Below are 23,049 nucleotides of genomic sequence, written 5' to 3'. Positions count from 1 at the left end.
AAGTTTTATTTGTAACAATTGTGTAAGTTGGTAGTCTCCCTCTGTAATCAGACTTGTCATTAGCTTCCATTTTGTAAAAGGAGTAGCAATTTCATAATAAGTGTTGTTTTCAGAATTTAGTCAACTGTCATATTAATTTGCAACCAAATTATTATAAAAAATTATTGTTGTATATTAAGTTGGCATAACAATTGTCTCAGACAATAATTCTGCCATCCGATAGGGTGGGTTCACGCTATACAGTGCCAGAGATCTCCAATATTCGAAAAGAGAAAAGAGGAAGAATTCTGAGACTTCAGATACAGAAGTAAAGGATGGGTGATAGAGATAAAAAATCTCCCAATAAGGCCTTGGGAGAATTTACAGCCCAACTTACACAAAGCCAAGAAGCACTAGCAAATTTAGTGAGACTTCATGGCCAACCTAATTCTTGTTCTACATTACAACAATATGAGTAAGGCTAATGATGGAGAAGGTAGTCCATTAGTAACTAGTCAGGTTCCTAAAAACTCAGTTCCACCTATTCCTAGCCCCAAGATCTTCAGATCTGAACTCCTACCAAGGGAAGAACCGTACCCAGAGGGAAAAAAATGGCAATGCCCAAACCAAAGATGATGAATGTCTATTGTGAGGAATATCATAATCTCAGTATAGGATTCTAGTTGGATATGTCCCTCTAGGATTACTGTGATTTGCCGATGAGAATGCACCAAGAAGGGGAGGAAGAAGGAACCCTCAATATCAAGCTCCCAAAGGCTTCCAAAGTTGAGTTGGCAAATTAACCATTCCTACCTATGATGGGTCTAGCAAATGTTCAACCTAAGGATAGTTACAAAAGATTGACACCTATTTTTAATTGAACAAAATGATCGAAGATGAGGCTAACAAATTTGCCACTCTTCACCTAGAAGGGGTGGCTCACAAGTGCTGGTATCAGAGGATAATCACTCAGGGACACAACTCTATCATGACCTTAGAAGAGTTTGTGAAGAAGCTATTGGATAGGTTCAAAATAAAGGATCCAAAAATTCATTTTAGAGAGCTAGCCCAATTAAAACATCATGGATCGATAGGAGACTAAGTGACTAAATTTCAAAGGTTAGTAATAATGGTACCAAATATCTCAGACATGAGAATCATAGTTCTTTCCATCAAAGGGTTAGCCAAACCCCTCAAGGGCTTAGTGAGAACACTTGATCCATTAACTCTCTAGGATGCAGTCAAGGAGGCCCTAGATCTTTAATTTTTGGTACCGAGGAACAAATTCATTCCTCGAGGACTACCTTTCAATCAAAATAAAGGGAATATTAGAAAAGAAGGGTAGAGGTCTACTCCGCCTAAAAATGATGTGGACTCCACAAATGAATTGAGAAGGAAGTCACTGTGCTTCAATTGTCATGATCTATGGGCACCTAGTCATCACTATACAGGGAAGGGACAAATCCATGTCATTGAGGTTGCCTTTGATGATGAGCCTGAAATTTGAATAGAAGATCTTGAACCAATAACCACAAAAGAAGAACTTGAACCCATTAAATCCCATTTCCAAAAAAAGGGACATTACAAAAACTGTAAGAGTTGGTATAGAATGCTCTATATCATGCAAGATTGGCTAAAGATTAGCCACCCAATATCTAGGCATTTCATGAAAGCACAGGAGAGATCAGCTATGAAAGAATAATGTTATTCTATCAAAGGAAGCAAATGATAGATTGATTAAATGTGAATTGATATTACGAGGGGACACCTAAGTTATATAGGCCAAGGTGAACATAAAATTGCATAAGATTATTACATGTGTTTTAATGTTATGATTTGAGACAACTAACATGATAAATATAAAGAAACGTATTGAACACCTGGGCTCTGTCTAGGCCTCTCCCTTTGTTAGCATTTTGGCTAGTAAAGCTCCTTCCCAACAAGCCACCCCTACTACCTCTGGTCTTCCTACTTCTCTTGGTGGAAAATCCACCCCTAAAATTCCCCCCACTGGGCATAGAGTCACAATCCCTCTTCTCAGAATTTGGGTAAAAGAGGCAAACAAGGGAAACAAAAAATGCCTTCTGCAAAGAAGATGAAATCGAGAATTAAAGAAATTAACACAAAGAAGGAAACAACTCGGGATAACAAGGATGAGGAGGTCAAGGATGACGCTGGCACTACTAACCCCAGAAGGTCCAACAAACTTGCAAGGCATCCCACGACGAAAGGCAAGGTGCTGGTAAATGTTGATACTGGTAATGAGGAGAGTTTGAATGTTGAGGAAGACTATGATGAAACTAGCGAGGATGGGGAAAATTCTAAAAACACTATGGGTAATCAAGTCAAGAGCACCCATTTACAGGACTCCGATAGTACCAAGACGGCCTAGACGGACCTACCTGTTGATGCCCATGCATGTACCATATGTGATACCACTGCCACTAAACTCACAGAGCTTAGGGTTAAGATGCAGGACCTGGAAAAGAAGCTGGTGAGCGTGTCAAAATTCAGCTCAATAGTGATGCACAGATTGGCTACTACTCTCTGTTTGCTGCAGGACAAGGACTTTGCGAAAGATGGTGACAAGGATGGGAAGCATAAGGAACTGTTCAAGTTTCTCATTAAAAACTGGGGCCAACTCTTTGGCTAATCCCTTGTTGTCGAATGGCTGGTGTTTTTTGTTTTCATCGATTTTGGTCTCTGTGTTTTTGTTGTTTACATACCCTTAAGACTGTTTCTGATATAAATATTATTTTGGACTATTCTGCACTGTTAATGTGTTGTTAATGGCTTGCCGAACTGGTTTTCTTTCAGGCTGTTTTGTTATAGGGTCAGCACCCTTGTTATGCTGCTTTATATATCAAAAACATGGTAAATATTAGCTGACCTAGGAAACAAGAATAAATGTCTGTGTGATGCTTCTGGATTTGATTGTGTGAGTTTTTTCGCATCAACGTTTAGGATCACACACTGGATTTGATTGATTTTCTTCTCCGTGTGCTCTTAATCCTGATGTTGGATCATAGTGTGATCCAAAACGTTGATGCAAAAAAATTTACACAATCAAATCCAGAAGCATTACACAGACTAATGGATTGTGGAAATCTAATGACATTGAAGAATAAATGTGATAAGCTAAGATCACAAGACACCTAAGACTTTTAAAAAGATTCCTTGGACCTATGTGTACCTTAAGGAAACTTAAGAAACATGTGTGAAGAGGACCTAAGCGATGAACTAGCTAGGTAAAACACTCCTTTCTCACCAATAGAAACTAAGGTTGGATTGTCATATTTTTCTTTGTAAGAATTGTGTAAGCTATTAATCTCCCTCTATAACTGTCTATATTTTGTAAATGGAGTAGCAAATTCATAATAAAGTGTTTTTTTTCTGAATTTAGTCAGCTGTTATAATCATTTGCAACCAGATTATTAAAAAAAAATACTGTTATATATTAAGTTGACATGAAATTCAACGTGCTTTTTCAATTTCAATCTTGATCATGTGTAGCTCCTTTTGCGTTAGTTTGGCCATCTTGAAACAAGTCAATTGGTAGTTTGATGGTTCTTGCATTATATGTTGAGGTTTAGATACTCAGATTGTGTTTGATAGGTTTTGCAAGATGAAGGTTAAGCACTCTGATACAACTGATCCATAGTCTAGGTTGAATCCTAGTGGACAACTATCTAGATGAAGTTATGTACATATGCAGAAGCTTTGTGACATAGAATGATGCAATAATTGAGAGAAATGTAGAATTGAAATAATCAATGTATTATTATTATTTATCTACTTGTCTTGTAAATGCCATATTCTTGATGATGTATGCCTATTATCTTCTAATCTATTTACCTATCTGTCTACTTCTATGTCTTATGTATTTCTATTGATGTTACAAAGATTAGATGTTGTGAAGGCCAAGAACCATTATGGACGTTGAACCATTTCCATGCATGACTTCTCATTTCCTAACCGCTTGCTAGTAAGTGTGCAATGTGTTGGTGGATGGCGTTGGTGGATGGCTTGGCATAGTGCAAGCCTCGCGAGTGCTCCTTGAATTGCTGTGTCAACTATAATGTTCAAAGTCTAAAGTGTGATGCTTAGAATAGGCGTCAGATTTCGCACTTTGACTTGGAAGTGTGTTTGACCCTGCTAAAACCATGGTAGAAACTCTTGAATGTTTTAGTGGAAGTCTGGTTGCTATAAGAATGTACAACTTCGTGTAAAGTGCTCTGTGGCACTTGCAGGAGATGTATGGATGATACTTTTGTTATCATGAGCATCTGGGAGGTGCTTTGCTGTACCAAAAACGATGGAAGTCTTCCCATAGTTACTACAAGCCATGAGAATAGTTTTGGCATTACTGCAGGCACCAATGTTCATAGATCCTCCTGGATCATCCAAGGATAGTTTTATCAGATTTATTGCTCATACAATTGCTGATATATTAGGAAATAGGACGAACATTCCAAGAAAGAACCAAGTACAATGTTTCAACATTTAACTGTGACAACATCAAAAGCTCAGCCTTTTACATAATACCACACATTAATTAATTACTTCATAATGCTCACACTGTACAGATTTTCATAAAAAAAGCCAAGCTATGTGAGGCCCAACACCCACCTAATCACTCCGCTCAACTTGGATTAATACATGTAAAGAGGTGAAAACTAACAGATAGATAGCTCATATACAATGTTAAAGTAACCCAAAACTTGATAAAGAATATTCACGGTGGCTGGAAAACAAGTCAAGAATATGCTCTTGCTGATGAATTCTTAGTTAAAGCTGTTTACCCTGTACACACATGACTGTATACGTAGATAAACATTTAGGAAGATCAATGGCTCTGCTACTACCACTATCTTGGACATAACTGTTGCTCTTTTGCCATTTGGTGTTAAAGACAATAAAAAAATTAGTATCAGAAACCTGATCATCTCTTCAAATTCTCATGCTCCGTTGCCGGTCATTCTAAGGCCTAGCCAAGTTTAATTACGAGCAGAACTCATGCACTGTCTGCCATTTCACTAAGCAGCTTGAGACTCCAAGAAGAGGTATTTTTGCCTGTTTCAGTAGCAGTCAGTCTAAAGAATGATGTAATTGTCTGGACCTGAAATGACTCAATGTATCTTTATGTGTTTCCTCTTATGAAAAAGAGCTACAGAACACACAGTGTCCGGGTAACTGATGAATGGAGACAGTTATAGCTGTCCCTGATCTTCTAACTAAGAATGCATGAGAATGCAAAATCACCTTCAGATTCATCTCCGATGTAGCATATCAATTTGATGTTCATGTGCAATTCCGAGTTGTAAGAACAGAACAGATCATTATCATTGCCAGTAGAGACCGGATATTTGATCTTTCACCTGTATTTCATAAGATTCTATATGCTTCTCATTTAAATTTTGCACAAATTAATCGCTGGTACAGAGAGGAATGTGTTTCCTGCATTTTCATTTCATCCTTTTCCTCCTACCAAACTAAATGCTACACCGCAGACAGCTTGAAAGAATGCACATGACAACAAAACAGATGATTTATCAACTCCCTAAAGAGTATGCTGCCTGTGTTCATATACAGGTCTTTCTGAATCATGTCTCCAGTTAGATGGCATGTGAAAAATATGAGACAATGATACCTGAATCACATCAGTGCCAAATTGTACGAAGTTGAAATAAATGAATAGTCAATGTCTTGCAGTGTGAGTTGGCCAGATAACAAATATTTGCTGTGTTCCGCACAAAGTGGGAGACACTTTCTGTCTAAAGCTTCATGAATGGCACCCAATCCAAAAACCCACTTTTTTTCATCACATGGGTTTATATTCTGCCGAATTTGAAGGAGACGTATGCGATATAACACAATATCAGTCTTATTACAGCATTGAGCCCAACATCTTGAATAGACTCCATCAGAAAGCATTCTGATAAATGTTAAACAAAGAAGACCATCAACAGGCTTGGGATCAGCAAGGTTCTGGTCACCCATCATTTTTATCTTGTTTTCTAGGGGAAAGTGTATTTCCTCAAGTCCATTCATATCAGCAAGTTTGAGATCTTTGGTATAATGCCTTATGGCTTCATGTTTTGTAGTTTCATGTTTTTCTGCCAAGGTCAGTATACAAGAAAACCTCAAGTGATAATTTACAATTTTCTTCACCATTTTGAAATTATGGCAACAGCAAAAATAGTTTAGCCATCTGGTTCCCAAGCCAGCATACCATAGTATTATCTCCTCGTCTTCTAGAGGAATAAGTAACTTTATAGGTTGAGGTCGTCCCATGGAGTTTATCAAACCACCAAGCCTAAGGGCCTGTCTTACCAACTCTATTGGTGCATGAATTTTTATACATAATTTTGTCAGATCCTTGATTGTCTGCTGTGCATTATTTTTATCCTCTGGTTGTGTTCGTCTGTCTGTTTCTATAATTGAGCTTCTTATATCAACGTTAAGATATTTGTCTAGCTTCTCCTGGAATTGGTCATAGGCATCCAGTAGCTCCTGGGGTAATTGGTCACGAACTGCCTCAATAGTCAGAAATCTACCACTAGTGAATTGTCGGTGCCAAGACCAACGGTCTTCAGTTGACTGTAAAAATGATTTCACTACTTCTTGTGCCCAAACTTTGAAGTTTCTGTTGATATGTGGCACTATAGGTATCTGAGGGTCCCGGAGATCACCATCCCTCAACTTCCTCAGTACTCGTGAGAGTATTTTCATACCCGTGCGTTTACGGATGGTCTCCTGAGCATTCCTTTTTTCTTGAGCCCGGGCCTGACGGCGTATTATGAGTTTCTTCCAAGCTCGAATTGCTTTATCTGACATTGGAGGAAATAATTTAGAGTGACTGACAGCCTGGAGCTCCATTCCTAGAAACTCTATCTTCTCTTCAATGGCATTGTGTATGGCTGTCTTTGATTGATTTACCCTCAACTTTAGATTTCCTTCTAGGAATTCAACTACTTTGTTTTTTAGCTCGAGTGTAAGTTCTTTAGACCCTGAAGAAGCAATTAGGATCTCATCCAGATAGCGACAAGCATAAACCTTGATAGGCTTGTAAAAGAAGACGGGTAATCCTTCTGGATTCTGCTGCACTCTTTTCTTTTGCACCCATATTCTAAGTGAAGACATAGATTCCGTCATTTGAATGTCATTCAACACACATTCCCTGAGCAACTCTGGTGAAGTAGGATCTCCTGGCTTACTCCCATGCCTTCTCGCTAGATTTTCTTCATCAACTTTTCTCCGAACATTCTCAATCTCTCTATCAAAGAAATCCAAATAAATATTAATTACAATTGAACACAAACTATTTTCTTGAGGGAAACCCCGTCCCAGAGAAAGCCCTCCAAATTCTATGTTCAAAACATTAGCTTGAAAGAAACTGCATATAAGATCAACGAGCAATTTATCTTCTATCTTCTTCACCAAAATGGAAGCAAGTATCCGTACCCTTTCTGAATTAAACTTCTCTTTCTCAAATGCAACGGTGAACCACCAAGTTGGATTAGCCACATAATTCTTGATGTATCGCAGAGCAGTATGTCGTCCCATCCCTACTCGCCCACCATATGCGAAATTCACAAAGCGAGGCTCATATACTGCCTCCAAGGCCATTCTCACCGCCTCCATTACCACTTTGAGCTTCAAATTAGGAAGAACCAATGGCTCCCCTTTTCGCCTGAGTGGCATCACTTCTACACAGCAGCCCTTCACATCAAAGCTCCCTTCTTTGAGCTGTCTTGAAGTATTTTTCAGCCATAGACAATCAATGCCATCATTGGCAGCCCTGGCTACAATATCATCCACCTTTGTACTAGAATTGACACTCAGCTTCTCATATGCGGTCAACAACACCTCTGGTCTGGCTAGTACTTTTTCAACCAGATTACGCCATTTAGGATATGTGTGCCTACTTTTGACAAGTTTTTGGAATTTATCTTGGCTCAGAGTTTTCAGTACAAAGTCCTTGGCCGGCAAAATCATAGTGGTATTTGATCTTCTAAATTGAAAATACATTTGGCTATCCATCTGTGCCCTAATAGCTGGTGTTCTAAAAGCAATAAAATGAAGCAAACTCTTATCTGAAAATAAAAAATATAAGGTCAATAAAGTGTAGATTTAACGATCTGGAACTCTTAGAAAAAATAGTTTTCAGAGCACTGTACCTTGTTTGCTTGAGATTGGCTTTCCCAATCTGTAAATTATACAACAGCCCAGGGTTACCATTCTTTGCTTTCCTTTTGTTTCGTCCGTAGGTCAGGAGTTCGATTGCTGCTACATCGAGGAGGAAATTTTGACAGTCATGTTTTGAAATTGATCTGTTGTTCGCCATGCCTTGATCCTTATAAATTTGCTGGTTAGTGGTACTGATTCCAACCTTCTTTTCTCTTTTTCGTATTTGCAATAGTTATTTTATTTTCCAATTATTATTATTTTTTAATTGAAGAAGATTTGAACTATGTGTTTTTTTCAAAAGGGGTAAAGTTTTATTAATTCAAAGAAGAAAATTACATGTCAAAACAAACAATTAAACAATCTAATCAATTAATTATTCAAATATATAAGACAAATGTTTCTAATCTACAATATTCCAATTTTGTTGTTGTTTACTGTTTAGGCGAAGGATCTGCCTAAGCACCACAACTAAATGTCACTTAGTAGCATCCACTCGTTGCGCATTCGACATATTCACCAACACTTATGAATAACAAATTGATTATCAAAATATACAGTTGACAACTTGAATTAAAAAAAACACACATACGAGACAAAAAATTTTTATTTTTTATTTATAAAATCTACAGCGTTCAAATTTCACTCAGGATTGTTTTTAGATTTAGCTTGGGGGTGTCAAACTTGGAAAGTCAATAACAAGATCGTGTTTAGAAGTTTTCCTTTGTTTTCTAGACTTTGCCCTTATGGCTGATGACATTTTTTAATCCAAATTTGATGAAATGAAAAGGATTTATTGAGAAAATTGTAAGCTTTCCACCAATATAAGATATGTCTTATTTTGAATTTAATAGATAATTATTATTGATTTTCTACATGTATTAGGATTAAAGCCTTGATTGATAGGTTGATTGAAAAATATCTATAACTTCCAAACAATTTCATATTTTTCAAATTCAAAAGATATGACACATTCTATGCTGCCCATACTATAGGGGAAAAAAAAAGAATTTTATAAAGTTTTGACCAAGTTATAGTGAATAGACATATGAGTTATACTATTTTTAAAAGGTTCTAATAAAACAATCATAGCTAATTATTTACTTGTAAAAAAATTACAAAAAAGTATGCAACACATCAAGGTATGTGTCCTCTACTTATATTAAAAGTTTCAAAAAATATATATATTATGTTTTGCTTGTACTTAGGTTGGTCGAACTTACACTTGCTTTTAATTATTTTTCCTAAAAATTTAGTACTTTTACATTGAAATTTCAAATTTTCACCAAATAATTTTATTTTTTAGTTTTTAAAATAGCATCTTAGAAACTACATTCAATTTGCTACAAATTTTGTTTTTACATATTTTTCGAATTATGTTAATAACCTATTCAAAATTTTATGTGAAGTTTCCTATCTTTATTTTTTTGAAATTTCATTGCCACTTAAGAGCCTAGTTTGGACCCCCATGATCCTGCACAAACCTTATTGCTTATAGAAAACACCAAACGGTGTTATGACAAATGCATTCTCTTGTGTAGCAAATATTATGATCTTCATTAGAATTGAATGGGAAAACTATAGCCTACTTCTTTTGCAAATCGAACATGCTCTCCCATGACCATTGATGAGAGGAAAAAACTGTCTTATTTTGCTATTTCCAAGTTACCTTTTATCTCCATTTTTCTTATCTTTTACTAACCTCTAGTCACTAATTTCCTTAGAAAAATAAAAATATTTAATAAATTATAAGAAATTAAAACTACCAAGAAAACTTGAAAATTGTAAGGATCCTAATTTGTTTCAGTGGTTAATATGCCAGTAGAAACTAATTAGGTAAGGAAACCCGTGATGGAGGTGCAACTGTCAAAGCGTATGGAGGAGGAAGACGAGGATCAACCTTTCCAACTCGCATTATCTAAAAATACTTTTTGTTATCATAGATTGTTTTAATTTTATGGCCAATGGCCTATGTTCTATATTCATCGTACTTTTAGTTTGTTGGGTATAGGCCAGAACAAACTATTTCATATCATTTTGGAAATCAGTCATTATAAGACTCCACACACACACACACACATGCATATATATACATACATATATATAAGTGTGTTTGAGTATATATGTATGCATATATCTATATATATGTACATGTACACACACACACACACACACACACACACGCACACACACACACACACACACACACACACATATAATGACCCCATAGGATCATATAGTGTCCTAAGGGGTCATATGGGCTCCTAAGGGGCCACACATGTGTTCTAACACATGTGTGACCCCTTGGGACCCCATATGACGCTTTTTAAAGTACTAGTAGGTACAACATACCTCTTAGGACACCATATGACCCCATAGGGTCATGTAGTGTTGTACGAGGTCATATGGGGTCACACGTGTGACCCCTTAGGACCCTATATGACCCCTTTTAAAGTCATACTAGGTACAACATACCCCTTAGGACACCATATGACCCCATAGTGTCGTACAAGGTCAATGGGGTCACACATGTGTTAGAAGACGTGTGGCCCCTTAGGACCCCATATGGCCCCTTTTAAAATCTTAGTAGGTACAACATACCCCTTAGGACACCATATGATCCCTTAGGGTCATATAATGTCCTAAGGGGTCATATGTGGTCCTAAGGGGCCACACATGTGTCCTAACATATGTGTGACCCCATATGACCCATTTTAAAGTCCTTGTAGGTACAACATATGGACACCATATGACCCCTTAGGACCCCATAACCCTTAGGACACCATAGGGTCATATAGTGTTGATAGGGAGATTGAGTGAGAAGTTACTCAAGAAGCCTAAATTGGTTAGATTTGTTTTGTGGACCCAAGGATATGCTTTTACTTTTGTGTTCAATTAGTGTTCGGCAACATCAAACTTCAACACCCACACCTCTCCTCAACAATCACCTTATTGTGTGTTATACAACTTTGTTCTAGCTTGCTTCCTCAATGTTACTCAAATCCTCTACCATAGGTCCACACCCCAAAAATGGTGTCTTGACTGTCATAATTGATTTAATTAGGCCCATTAGGTGTATTTCAACTGTTTTTCACAAGTTTGGAAAGTTCCAACATCATTGAGGCAACCGGGTTCACTTTTTAGTAAAACAGGGCTAAGAAGGCTACTAGCTTGTGGAGGCCTAATTGGAGTGAAATTTGCTTATATGGTGCAATAATGGCCATGAAAACCAAGGAACCTAACTTGAGAGGTGTCAAAAAGGTCTAAACTCAGGGATTTTCATGATTTTAGCTCCTAAGAAGGTGGTATGAGGACTGTCCACATTTTGAGGCAAAGAAGTAGGGTGTTATGAGGGTTTTGTTTATGCAACAAAGGAAGTCTCTTCTAAACTCCACACCAAGCTTCTAAACTATTGTAGAACCTCTGCCACATCTTTTAGAACACTTCTTCAACATTGCCCTGCATGACATTACATCAAACACTTGCTATGCAAACTGAAAAAGGTAGAAAAATGACTATTTTTAGCACTGTCACTGTCAAATCACTGTTTTTCCTGCACTTTGGAGGGTTATAACTTTAAGGAGAACTTCACAAATGCATGTATTAACCTCCAAACACATTTTTAACAACTGTCACATGATTCCCAAGCATGGACATGTTCATAACTCAACTTTAGATACCAAAGACATTAAATTCCCAAAAAACTGGGTACTTGCTGCCAACCACAACTTGACTCAATTTCAAGGTAAAATAAACACTGTTTGGAGCTCCCAATACATATACAACTCCAAGAAGACTAGTGCAGACCTCTGCCTCAAGTTTGCTTCACTCAAATTGGTCTTTGAGCACAAACAAGTTTGGTCTTATTCACATTGCTAGCCAAATCCATCTCCAACTTGCCTAGCATATGCTCAAGAGCACTTCCTTTGCACAACCTTGGCCAAAATTTTGAATATTTACACTATACATGTGCAATAAAACTTTTCTAAGTGCATCCATGGGATCTCAAACCTGGATTAGACAAGTTGATGCATTTTGGAGGCCAAAACCCTTGACAGGGCAGCCAAGGAGCAAAAATGAAACTATTTTGTACAACCAACTTCCAAATGCAAAACCAATGAAAATATTACATAAAATGCCTTGAATGTACATTGAAATCAATATCCAACAAGTACATTACGGAAGGAAACTATCCAGTACGGACTGTCACAAGAAAACGAGGTCAAAAACCATTAAAAGCCAGAATTTTTGATATTTCCAATTGAGAATGTCTTTCAAATACAATTGCCAACCCTATAAAAAGAAGAGGGAGGCCTATAAAAAGTGTTGGAAAGTAGTTATCAAGTTCTATACGAACATAAGGCATTTTTGTCTTCTTTTTACAAAAAGTGTCCAAAATGACAACTTTTTCAAGCAAGAATGACAACTTTTGTTGCTCCAAATGACATTTTTGAGCAACCTAACTTATATATCTCTCGACATTTAGGAATGTTTAAAAACACTCACAAAACATTTTTCAAAGCTTTCCCAACCATTTCTAGGCCTATAAGGCAATTTCCCACTTTTTAGCCCTTATTTGGCCTAGAAGCACAAAATTGACAATTCAAGCCCTAAGAAGCAAAACTTGATCTCTCAAGCACAAAATGAGATCAAAAAATTAAGAAATGACTGAACACAACCTATAAAAACATTAAAAACCTATAACAAGACTCACAAACACTAAAGCATGAAAATACTAAAAAGGAGAGTGAAGCATGACTAGGTGCTCCTGCACCATACTCCCCCAAAGACAAAGAAGTCATGTGACTCCTTGAGGCAGCAAAGAAGAAGGAATTCCACACTTAGAGAAGTCAGACTCATGTACCCAAGTGGCTTCTGAAAGTGGTTTATCTTTCCACTCAATGAGAAGCTCCATGTACACTTGATGGCGAGTCCTCTTGTAAACTCTTGAGTCCAACACCTTTTTCATCTTGAGGAATGGATGGAGGAGGCAAAGACAGGTCTAAAAGTGAATTGTGAACATCTGAAACTCTATCATCCTCCTTAGGAAGCTGACCTTTGAATGCCACCAAATCTGAAACATGAAAATAGGAGACAAAGAAAGATTAGTAGGCAAATCAATTTTATATGCATTACAACCATACTTAGCCAATATCTTGCAAGGACCTATCTGCCTCATTTGGAGCTTGCTGGGAACTCCCTTTTGCAATCTAGACTTGTTCAAATGTACCATCACAAAGTCCCCAACTGAAAATTGAACATCCCTCTTTGATGCATCCATTCTAGCTTTCACTTTTTGTGAGGTATCTTGAAGAGTCTTTCTCACTTGCTCATGAACTTCCTTCATTGATTGAGCCATGTCATCTATTGTACCACTCTTTTTCTACATGTTACCAAGATCCCTTAACTCCATGACACCCCTTGGGTGCATACCATAAACAATCTCAAAGGGACTCTTACCAGTTGACCTGTTAACACTATCATTATATGCAAATTTTGCCTAATGAATGAGCTGATCACAACTTTGGCCATATTCCTTTGTCAAACACCTTAAGAGGTTGCCAAGAGTCCTATTGACCACCTCAGTTTGGCCATCAGTCTGTGGGTGATAAGTTGAACCAAAAGAAAGATTAGTACCCAATCTTTTCCACAATGTCTTCCAAAAATGGCCAAGAAACTTAACATCTCTATCAAAAACAATGCTAGAAGGTAAACCATGGATTCTAAGCACTTCCTTGAAAAACAAATAGGCTATATGACTAGCATCATGTGTAGTTTTGCAAGGAATAAAGTGTGCCATTTTACTAAATCTATCCACAATCACAAAAATGCTATCAAAACCAGCTTGAGTCTTAGGTAATCCTACCACAAAATCCATGCTAACACATTCCCAAGGTCTTGTAGGAATTGGAAGAGGCTGATAAAGACCAGCATTAGAAGTATTACCTTTTGCTTTCTGACAAACCATACATTGCTCCACATACCTTCTGACATCTTGCTACATTTTAGGCCAATAATAGAAACGTTGCACCAACTCCAATGTCTTGTTGAGACCAAAATGTCCACTCAAACACCCATTATTATTTTCTTGAATCAGATTCTCCCTCATTGAGCTTTTAGGAACACATAGTTGCCCACCTTTAAATAACAAACCATTTTGCAAAGTATAATTAGCATATTCACTATGAAAAGAATTATCAAATGCTTGGCAAACCTTATAGATGGCTGCCAAATCTTCATCATCAGGATACATTCCTTTGAAACATTCTATGCCAATACTCTAAACCTGTACTTTCTACATTGTTAGAATCCTTCTACTCAAAGCATCTGCTATTTTATTGCATTGTCCTTTCTTGTGCTTAAGAGTAAAAGTGTATGATTGTAAGAACTCAACCCATTTAACATGCCTATGATTTAACTTATCTTGTGAATTCAAGAAACTCAAAGCCTGATTATCTGTATAAACAACAAACTCGTTTGGAAGCAAATAATGTCTCCACTTTCTAAGTGATTGAACTAAAGCATAGAGTTCCAAATCATAGGAAGAGTACTTCTTTTTAGCATCATTCAACTTTTCACTAAAGAAAGCTACAGGTCTATTATTCTGACTCAACACTTCACCTACTACAATATTACTAGCATCACATTCAATAGTAAATAACTTGTCAAAACTAGGAAGTATAAGCACTGGTTGAGAAGCAACCTTGGTTTTCAAATGTTCAAACCCCTTATTTGCTGCATCTATCCACTGAAACTTTACCTTAGCTCCACTTTTTATAGTATCAAGCATTGGTGCACAAATTTCACTAAACCCTCTGATGAAATTTCTATAGAACTGTGCTAAACCATCAAAACTTCGGACATCACTTGCTGCTTTGGGTGTAGGCCAATTTGTGATGGCTTCCACCTTGGTTTTATCCATTTTCAAATCTCCACATGAGATCACAAAGCCAAGATAAACCAACTCATGTTTCATAAAATCACACTTTTCCAAATTGATTGTCAACTGTTCATCATATAATTTGTTCAAAATAATTTCAAGACGCTTCAAATTCTCTTCTTTAACTTTACTGAATATTAGAATATCATCTAAGTACACCACTACAATTTTAACAATGAAATCATGCAACACTTCATTCATGAGTCTCATGAATGTACTTGGGGCATTAGAAAGACCAAATGGCATAACTAGCCACTCATAAAGACCCTCATTTGTTTTGAAGGTTGTTTTCCATTCATCACCTTCTTTTATCCTGATCTGGTGATAACCACTTTTGAGGTCAATTTTTGTGAAATACTTGGCACCTCCCAAACAATCCATCAAATCCTCAATCCTTGGAATAGGAAATCTATACCTGATAGTGATTCTATTAATGTCTCTTAAATCTGTGCACAATCTCCATGTACCTCCTTTCTTGGGTACTAAAACTACGGGTACTGCACAAGGACTTATACTTTTTCTTATCAGATTTTGATCTAGGAGTTCTTGCACTTGTCTTGCCACTTATTTGTTCTGTTCAGGTGTCATCTTATAGGCTGCTTTGTTTGGTAAAGAGGCTCCTGGTATGAAGTCTATCTAATGGCTAATGGCTCTAGGAGGTGGTAAGGTTGCAGGTGTTCCATCCCTTATAATTTCTTTAAAGTTATCAAGTGTTTGTTGCACTTCTTGTGGTATTTCAACCTTCTTCTCCTTCTTTTCTTCCTTGGGTGTCACTATGAGTGCAAATCCCACTCCTTTACCCTCTTCAAGTGTGTTAATAAACTCTTTCTCATTCACTATTAAAAAATTCTAATTCTTTGAACTGCTGCCCTCTTTCTCTTCATTTATAGATTGAATTTTGTATGTAATACCATCCTTCTGAAATGAGTAGGAGTTCTTTTCACCATTGTGTATGGCTTTCCTGTCAAATTGCCAAGGTCTACCCAGAAGTAGATGGCAAGCATCCATTGAAAGAATATCACATAAGATCTTATCTTGATACCCTCCTATAGTGAATTATACCCATGTTTGTTCATTGATAAGAACATTTTGCTCCTCATTCAACCATGTGACTCTATAGGGATGTGTGTGAGGGATTCTTTCTAGCTTGAGTTTACTCACTGCTTCTTCTGAAACTATGTTATCTGTGGATCTAGAATCAATGACCACCTTGCATACCTTTTCCACGATCTTGCACTTAATTCTAAACAATGACCTTCTTTGAATAGGTTCCTCCTTGATTGGCTCCTTTATCAAGACTCTTCTCATCATCAAACTCTCACCATCTTCTGATGTTAAGTTCACTTCATGAGTTTTGCTGCTTGCTGCATTTTCTTGCACATAATTCAATTTTCTTTCACCTCCTTGTGATGAAGTGGGTTTCTCTGGACATCTGTAGGCAGGGTGCCCCAACTTCTGACAGTTGTAGCATTTCATGGTGGAGAAGTAGGACCCTATTCCTGGTCCACTAGATCTACCTCTACCTGGGTTGCTAGATCCCCTTCCTCTATAGCTACTCTTGCTATATGAATCCCCACTTTGCTCAATAAGTTTAGATTCTCCTTGAGACCTTTGATATCCTCTTCCACCAAAACTTCCTCTATGGCCTCTACCATCTCTGCCCCTACCTCTTCCTCTGTTGCTTTGCTCTTGCTTTTTCTTAATCATCTTTTCCACTTTGAGTGCTAGTTGATAACACTTGTGAACTGTTTGTGGACATAGCAAACTCATCTCTTCTTGTATGTTCCATCTCAGTCCATTCAAATACCTTGCTACTTTTATACTCTCATCCTCTACTACCTTGGATCTCATGCATAGTTTTTGAAATTCTTCAGTGTATCTACTGACATCTAAGTCCTTTTGTCTCAAGTTTTGTCTTTTCCTATGTAGTTGGATTTCATTGTCTTCAAGAAGATAGGTTTCTCTAATTTTGGTTACCATTGCTTTACAGGTGGCTATTGGTTGCTTACCTTCTTTCACCCTTTCCTCTTGGATGAACTTCCACCAAGTTAAAGTTGCCTCTCTCAACCTTGATTTTGCTACTTTAACCTTTTGTGCTTCAGTTATTCCATCACATTCAAAATGGTTTTCTAGGCCCTCAATCCATTCTATAAGAGCATCTGGATCCATCTTTCCACTGAAAAGAGCCACTCCCTCTAAGGTTTTACCACTCATGGTTCTCAAAGCCTTCAAGAATGGTTCTTGCTCAAGGACAGGGTCAGGTATGGGAACCTCATCTTCTATTGCCACCATTTTGCCCTTATCTCTAACCTTATCATGGACTTCTTCAGTGTTAACTTCAATTTCAACTAGTTTTATTGCTAGTTGCTCCAACCTCTCTCTGAGTGCTCTATTTTCTTCTTCTTGGTCTTCGACCTTCTTGGCTAATTCAGCATTAGTCACCATGTTTGCTTCTAAGGATTCTATTGATCCTAAGTCAATTTGTTTTCTCTTTTCACCTGAATCTTACTCAAGCTCTGATACCACTATGATAGGGAGATTGAGTGAGAAGTTACTCAATAACCCTAAATTGGTTAGATTTGTTTTGTGGACCCAAGGATATGCTTTTACTTTTGTGTTCAATTAGTTTTTGGCAACATCAAACTTCAACACCCACACCTCTCCTCAACAATCACCTTATTGTGTGTTATACAACTTTGTTCTAGCTTGCTTCCTCAATGTTACTCAAATCCTCCACCATAGGTCCACACCCCAAAAATGGTGTCTTGACTGTCATAATTCATTTAATACAGCCATTAGGTGTATTTCAACTATTTTGCATAGGTTTGGAAAGTTCCAACATCATTGAGGCAACCCGGTTCACTTTTTAGTAAGACAGGGCTAAAAAGGCTAATAGCCCGTGGAGGCCTAATTGGAGTGAAATTTGCTTATATGGTGCAATGATGGCCATGAAAACCAGGTAACCTGACTTGGGAGGTGTCAAAAAGGTCTAAACTCAAGGATTTTCATGATTTTAGCTCCTGAGAAGGTGGTATGAGGACTGTCCACATTTTGAGGCAAAGAAGTAGGGTTTTATGAGGGTTTTGTTCATGCAACAAAGGAAGTCTCTTCTAAACTCCACACCAAGCTTCTTAACTCTTGTAAAACCTCTGCCACATCTTTTAGAACACTTCTTCAACACTTCCCTACATGATATTACATCAAACACTTGCTATGCAAACTGAAAAAGGTAGAAAAATGACTGTTTTTAGCACTGTCACTGTCAAATCACTGTTTTTCCTACACTTTGGAGGGTTAGAACTTCACAAATGCATGTATTAACCTCCAAAAACATTTTTAACAACTTTCACATGATTCCCAAGCATGGGCATGTTCATAAATCAACTTTAGATACCAAAGACATTAAATTCCCCGAAAACTGGGTACTTGCTGTCAGCCACAACTTGACTCAATTTCAAGGTAAAACAAACATTGTTTGGAGCTCCCAATACATCTACAACTCCAAGAAGACTAGTGCAGACCTCTACCTCAAGTTTGATTCACTCAAATTGGTCTTTGAGCACAAACAAGTTTGGTCTTATTCACATTACTAGCCAAATCCATCTCCAACTTGCCTAGCATATGCTCAAGAGCACTTCCTTTGCACAACCCTGGCCAAAATACTGAATATTTACACTATAAATGTGAAATAAAATTTGTCTAAGTCCATTCATGGGAACCCAAACCTGGATTAGACAAGTTGATGCATTTTGGAGGCCAAAACCCTTGACAGGGCAGCCAAGGAGCAAAAATGAAACTATTTTATACAACCAACTTCCAAATGCAAAACCAATGAAACTATTACATCAAATGCCTTGAATTTACATTGAAATAAATCTCCAGAAAGTACAGTATGGAAGGAAACTGTTCAGTACAGAATGTCACAAGAAAATGAGGTAAAAAACCATTAAAAGCCATAATTTTTGATATTTCCAATTGAGAATGTCTTTCAAATACAATTGCCAACCCTATACAAAAAAGAGGGAGGCCTATAAATAGTGTTGGAAAGTATTTATCAAGTCCTATATGGACATAAGACATTTTTGTCTTCTTTTTACAAAAAAGTGTCCAAAATGACAACTTTTTCAAGCAAGAATGACAACTTTTGTTGCTCCAAATGACATTTTTGAGCAACCTAACTTATATTTCCCTCCTAGACACTTAGGAATGTTTAAAAACACTCACAAAACATGTTTCAAAGCTTTCCCAACCATTTCTAGGCCTATAAGGAAATTTTCCACTTTTTAGCCCTTATTTGGCCTAGAAGCACAAAATTGACAATTCAAGCCCTAAGAAGCAAAACTTGATCTCTCAAGCACAAAATAAGATCAAACACTTAAGAAATGACTAAACACAACCTATAACAAATTCAAAACCTATTACAAGACTCACAAACACTAAATCATGAAAATACTAAAAAGGAGAGCGAAGCATGACTAGGTGCTCCTAGACCAAGTGTCCTAAGGAGTCATATGGCATCCTAAGGAACACATGTGTGACCCCTTAGGACCCTATATGGTGCCTTTTAAAGTAATAATAGGTACAACATGTACCTCTTAAGACACCATATGACCCCCTAGGTTCATACAGTGTCATCTGGGTCATATGGGGTCACACATGTGTTAGAACACGTGTGACCCCTTAGCACCCCATATGACCCCTTTTAAAGTCCTAGTAGGTACAAAATATCCCTTAGGACACCATATGACCCCTTAGGACACCATAGGGTCATATGGTATCCTAAGGGGTCATATGGGGTCCTAGGGGACCACACATGTGTTCTAATGCATGTGTGACCCCTTAGGACCCCATATGACCCCTTTTAAAGTCCTAGTAGGTACAACATACCCCTTAGGACATCACAAAGTCATATAGTGTCCTAAGGGGTCATATGGGATCGTAATGGGCCACACATGTGTGACCCCTTAGGACCCTATATGACCCGTTAGGAAACCATAGGGTCATATGGTGTTCTAAGGGGTCATGTATGGGGTTCTAAGGGGCTACACATGTGTTCTAACACATGTTTGACCCCTTGGGACCCCATATGACCCCTTTTATAGTCATAGTCGGTACAAAACACCCCCTAGTACATCCTAGAAGTATTAAGACATGGAGAACCCCTTAATACATCCTAGGACATCTTTTGACCCCTTTTAGCATGTTAGCATGTATAAAATAAGAGCCCATACAACACCAGAAGACCCCTTTTAGCATGTTAGCATGTATATAATAAGACCCCATACAACACCATAAGACCTCTTAGGACTGTAATGACCCCTTATGACCTCTAATGACCCCTTATGACTCCTAATGACCCCTATTAACCCTATTTGACCCCATAGGATCATATAGTGTCATAAAGGGTCATAAGGTGTTGTTAGGGGTCATATGTGGTCCTAAGGGGCCACACATATGTGACCCCTTTGAAAGTCCTAGTAGGTACGTCAACATACCCCTTAGGACGCCATATGACCCCATAGGATCATATAGTGTCCTAAGGGGTCATATGGGGTCCTAAGGGGTGACACATGTGTGGCCCCTTAAGACCCCATATGACCCCTTTTAAAGTCCTAGTAGGTACAACATACCCCCTAGTATATCCTAGGAGTTATTAAGACGTGAACGACCCCTTAATTTCAATTATTTAAAAAAGTTCAAAAACTACAAATAATTACAAAAATCTTAATAATAAGGTTTAATAAAATCTAAATAATATCTAGTTTAATATAACATACTTAAAAAAAATGAAGCCTTCTAATATTAGTGTGTGCGGGAAAAGTGGGTGACAAAAACATAAAATTCCAATTCCAAAGTGTCCACACACCAATGGGACTCTTGGTGCAAGTTATGGGAGCTATATTAAATAGCTCAACTTCCCAAGGGGTGTTCCATTGTTCTCTATCTCACAAGATCCCTAAAGTCAATACCTTTTCTCTCAGATCATTGAGCAAAGTGACTTAGGAATGACAACTCCAAGAACGAGTGATGTTTGCCTATAAGTATGAATGCATTCCTACAACAGATGTGATATTTGAAACTAGAATGATTTAAACTAGTATGAATATGATGCTATGATAAAGATTAGTAATCCTATCCTAACAATATATACTAGTCTAACATGGATATGCTTATGATAATGAAATGCTTCTAAATGTTTAATGTGTTTTAACAAAGAGAGGCTTGATGCCTAGTAAAATGACTATAAATTTAATGCATGAAAGTTGGATATCTTAAAATGAGAGAATGAGAGCTCTATTTATAGGAAAAATAGGGCAATGGATGGTCAAGATTGGATAATCTTAACAAGGGCCAGGATTGAAAATTAATCAATCCATGTTTACAATTCTCACCAATGAAATGGTGACAATTGTCAACAAGAGACTGCTTGAGAGGAGATGCAAGAAGCATTAAATGCTTGAGAAGACATGAAGGTTACCTTGGGAGGTAAGGGTTAAGGTTGGGTTAGGGTCATCCATTGGATAAAGATTTTATCAAAGGGATAAACTCTTATGCAAGGGTTAAAGGGATAACCAAGGTTAAAGCCATGAATACTTGATGAGACCCTTGGGTTAGATGAGGGTTGTGTTAGAGAGAAAGTCTCTAATCATGCAAGAAGGTTGAGCTAACCATTAATGGTTATGAAGATGTTGAGGGTTAAATTCTTGAAGACATAAAGCCTTTGATGGTTATTGAAGACTTTGAGGATTTCAGAAGTGACTTCCCGTTGCTTAGGGATGTGACAATATTTAGGAGATGGATTAGGCTAAGTTAGAAGCGATTAGAAGAATCTAGAAGGGAGTTTTAGGGAGGCAAGTGGGAGATGTAGGAAAATGCAAGTGGATGGAGGAGAATTTTAATTAAAATAAAGTACTTTATTTCAATCAAATAGATGCAACTTGCATAAATACAAGTGGGGGATTTAATAAATAAACTAGATTATTTATTTGCAATGAACAATTTAATTAAAAAGGGAGAAAGGGTAATTAATTAAATAAAATGATTTATTTAATTAAAGACTAGAAAAGGCTTAGGTGAACTTAATTAAATAAATTGAGTAATTCATTTAATCAAATAGAGGAATGAAGTTAAAATGAATATTAAATATTCGCTTATGAAAGTGGTCAGATTTATACGTCTACGTTTTGCCCCTCTTTGAAGTGACGTGTGTGCACATGTTGATTCAAAGAAAATTTGTCGGATATGCTGTCAAAATTTGATCGATATGATGTCATGTGTCGAGATGTCGATATGATGCCCCAGATTTGATGATTGATATTGATGATGCCCGCTCGGGAGATGAATCAAGGATTTTGAAAAATTTGTTGATTTGATGAGCAGTTTTTGAATTAATTGCATTTTAAATATTTTGACTATGTTGAATGCAGTTTAATCGATTCATCTCCCAAAAATGATGTTGATAAGGTTAAAAGTGAGAAAAATGAGGAAAATGCATGCCCCACTTACTAACCTTGTTGACTTTTACCCTATAAAAAGGTAAAAAGTGATTTTATTATTGTCATTTGCACTTTTGTCTCCTTGTGATTATGACACTTGAGCTCTGACGAAAATGTCGGTTCCATATGCTTCACACCGATTCGAGTGCATTCGTCAATACCGGAGGCCCGCCGCGTATGGCCCACCTGTAAGTGATCTAAATCTTGCCACATTTTTTATTGATTTTGCTTGTTTTGGTCATGCTTTTTTTTTTTGTTTAAAATTTATCGTTTTAGCGCATAGGGGTTTTGTTATAGCACATATGATAGAGAAGATAGCGCGTAGGGTTAACCTAGCTAGGTTAGCGTTTAAGTTGCATTATGCAGCACTTCGACAGGTTAGGGTAGCGTGTCAAGTGCTTTAGTGCTTAGGATAGATAGGTTAGCGCTCAGGGGAAAAAGGATAGC

General features: G+C 37.3%; 1 protein-coding gene across 1 annotated transcript; it reads right to left on the bottom strand.

The window, feature by feature from the left end:
• Positions 1–4,517: 4,517 nt before the first annotated feature.
• LOC131037412 (nuclear intron maturase 3, mitochondrial) lies at positions 4,518–8,359 on the bottom strand. Its single transcript, XM_057969554.2, has 2 exons — positions 8,160–8,359; positions 4,518–8,075 (listed from the first exon to the last, which is right to left on the bottom strand). The coding sequence occupies exons 1-2, from the start codon at positions 8,218–8,220 to the stop codon at positions 5,635–5,637; spliced, it is 2,502 nt and encodes an 833-aa protein (XP_057825537.2). The 5' UTR covers positions 8,221–8,359; the 3' UTR covers positions 4,518–5,634.
• Positions 8,360–23,049: the final 14,690 nt, after the last annotated feature.

Source organism: Cryptomeria japonica, chromosome 5 (genome assembly GCF_030272615.1).
Source record: "Cryptomeria japonica chromosome 5, Sugi_1.0, whole genome shotgun sequence".
Classification (NCBI taxonomy): Eukaryota; Viridiplantae; Streptophyta; class Pinopsida; order Cupressales; family Cupressaceae; genus Cryptomeria; species Cryptomeria japonica.
The sequence above is the reverse complement of the archived record's forward strand: the minus strand, read 5'-3'. Positions and strand labels throughout refer to the sequence as shown.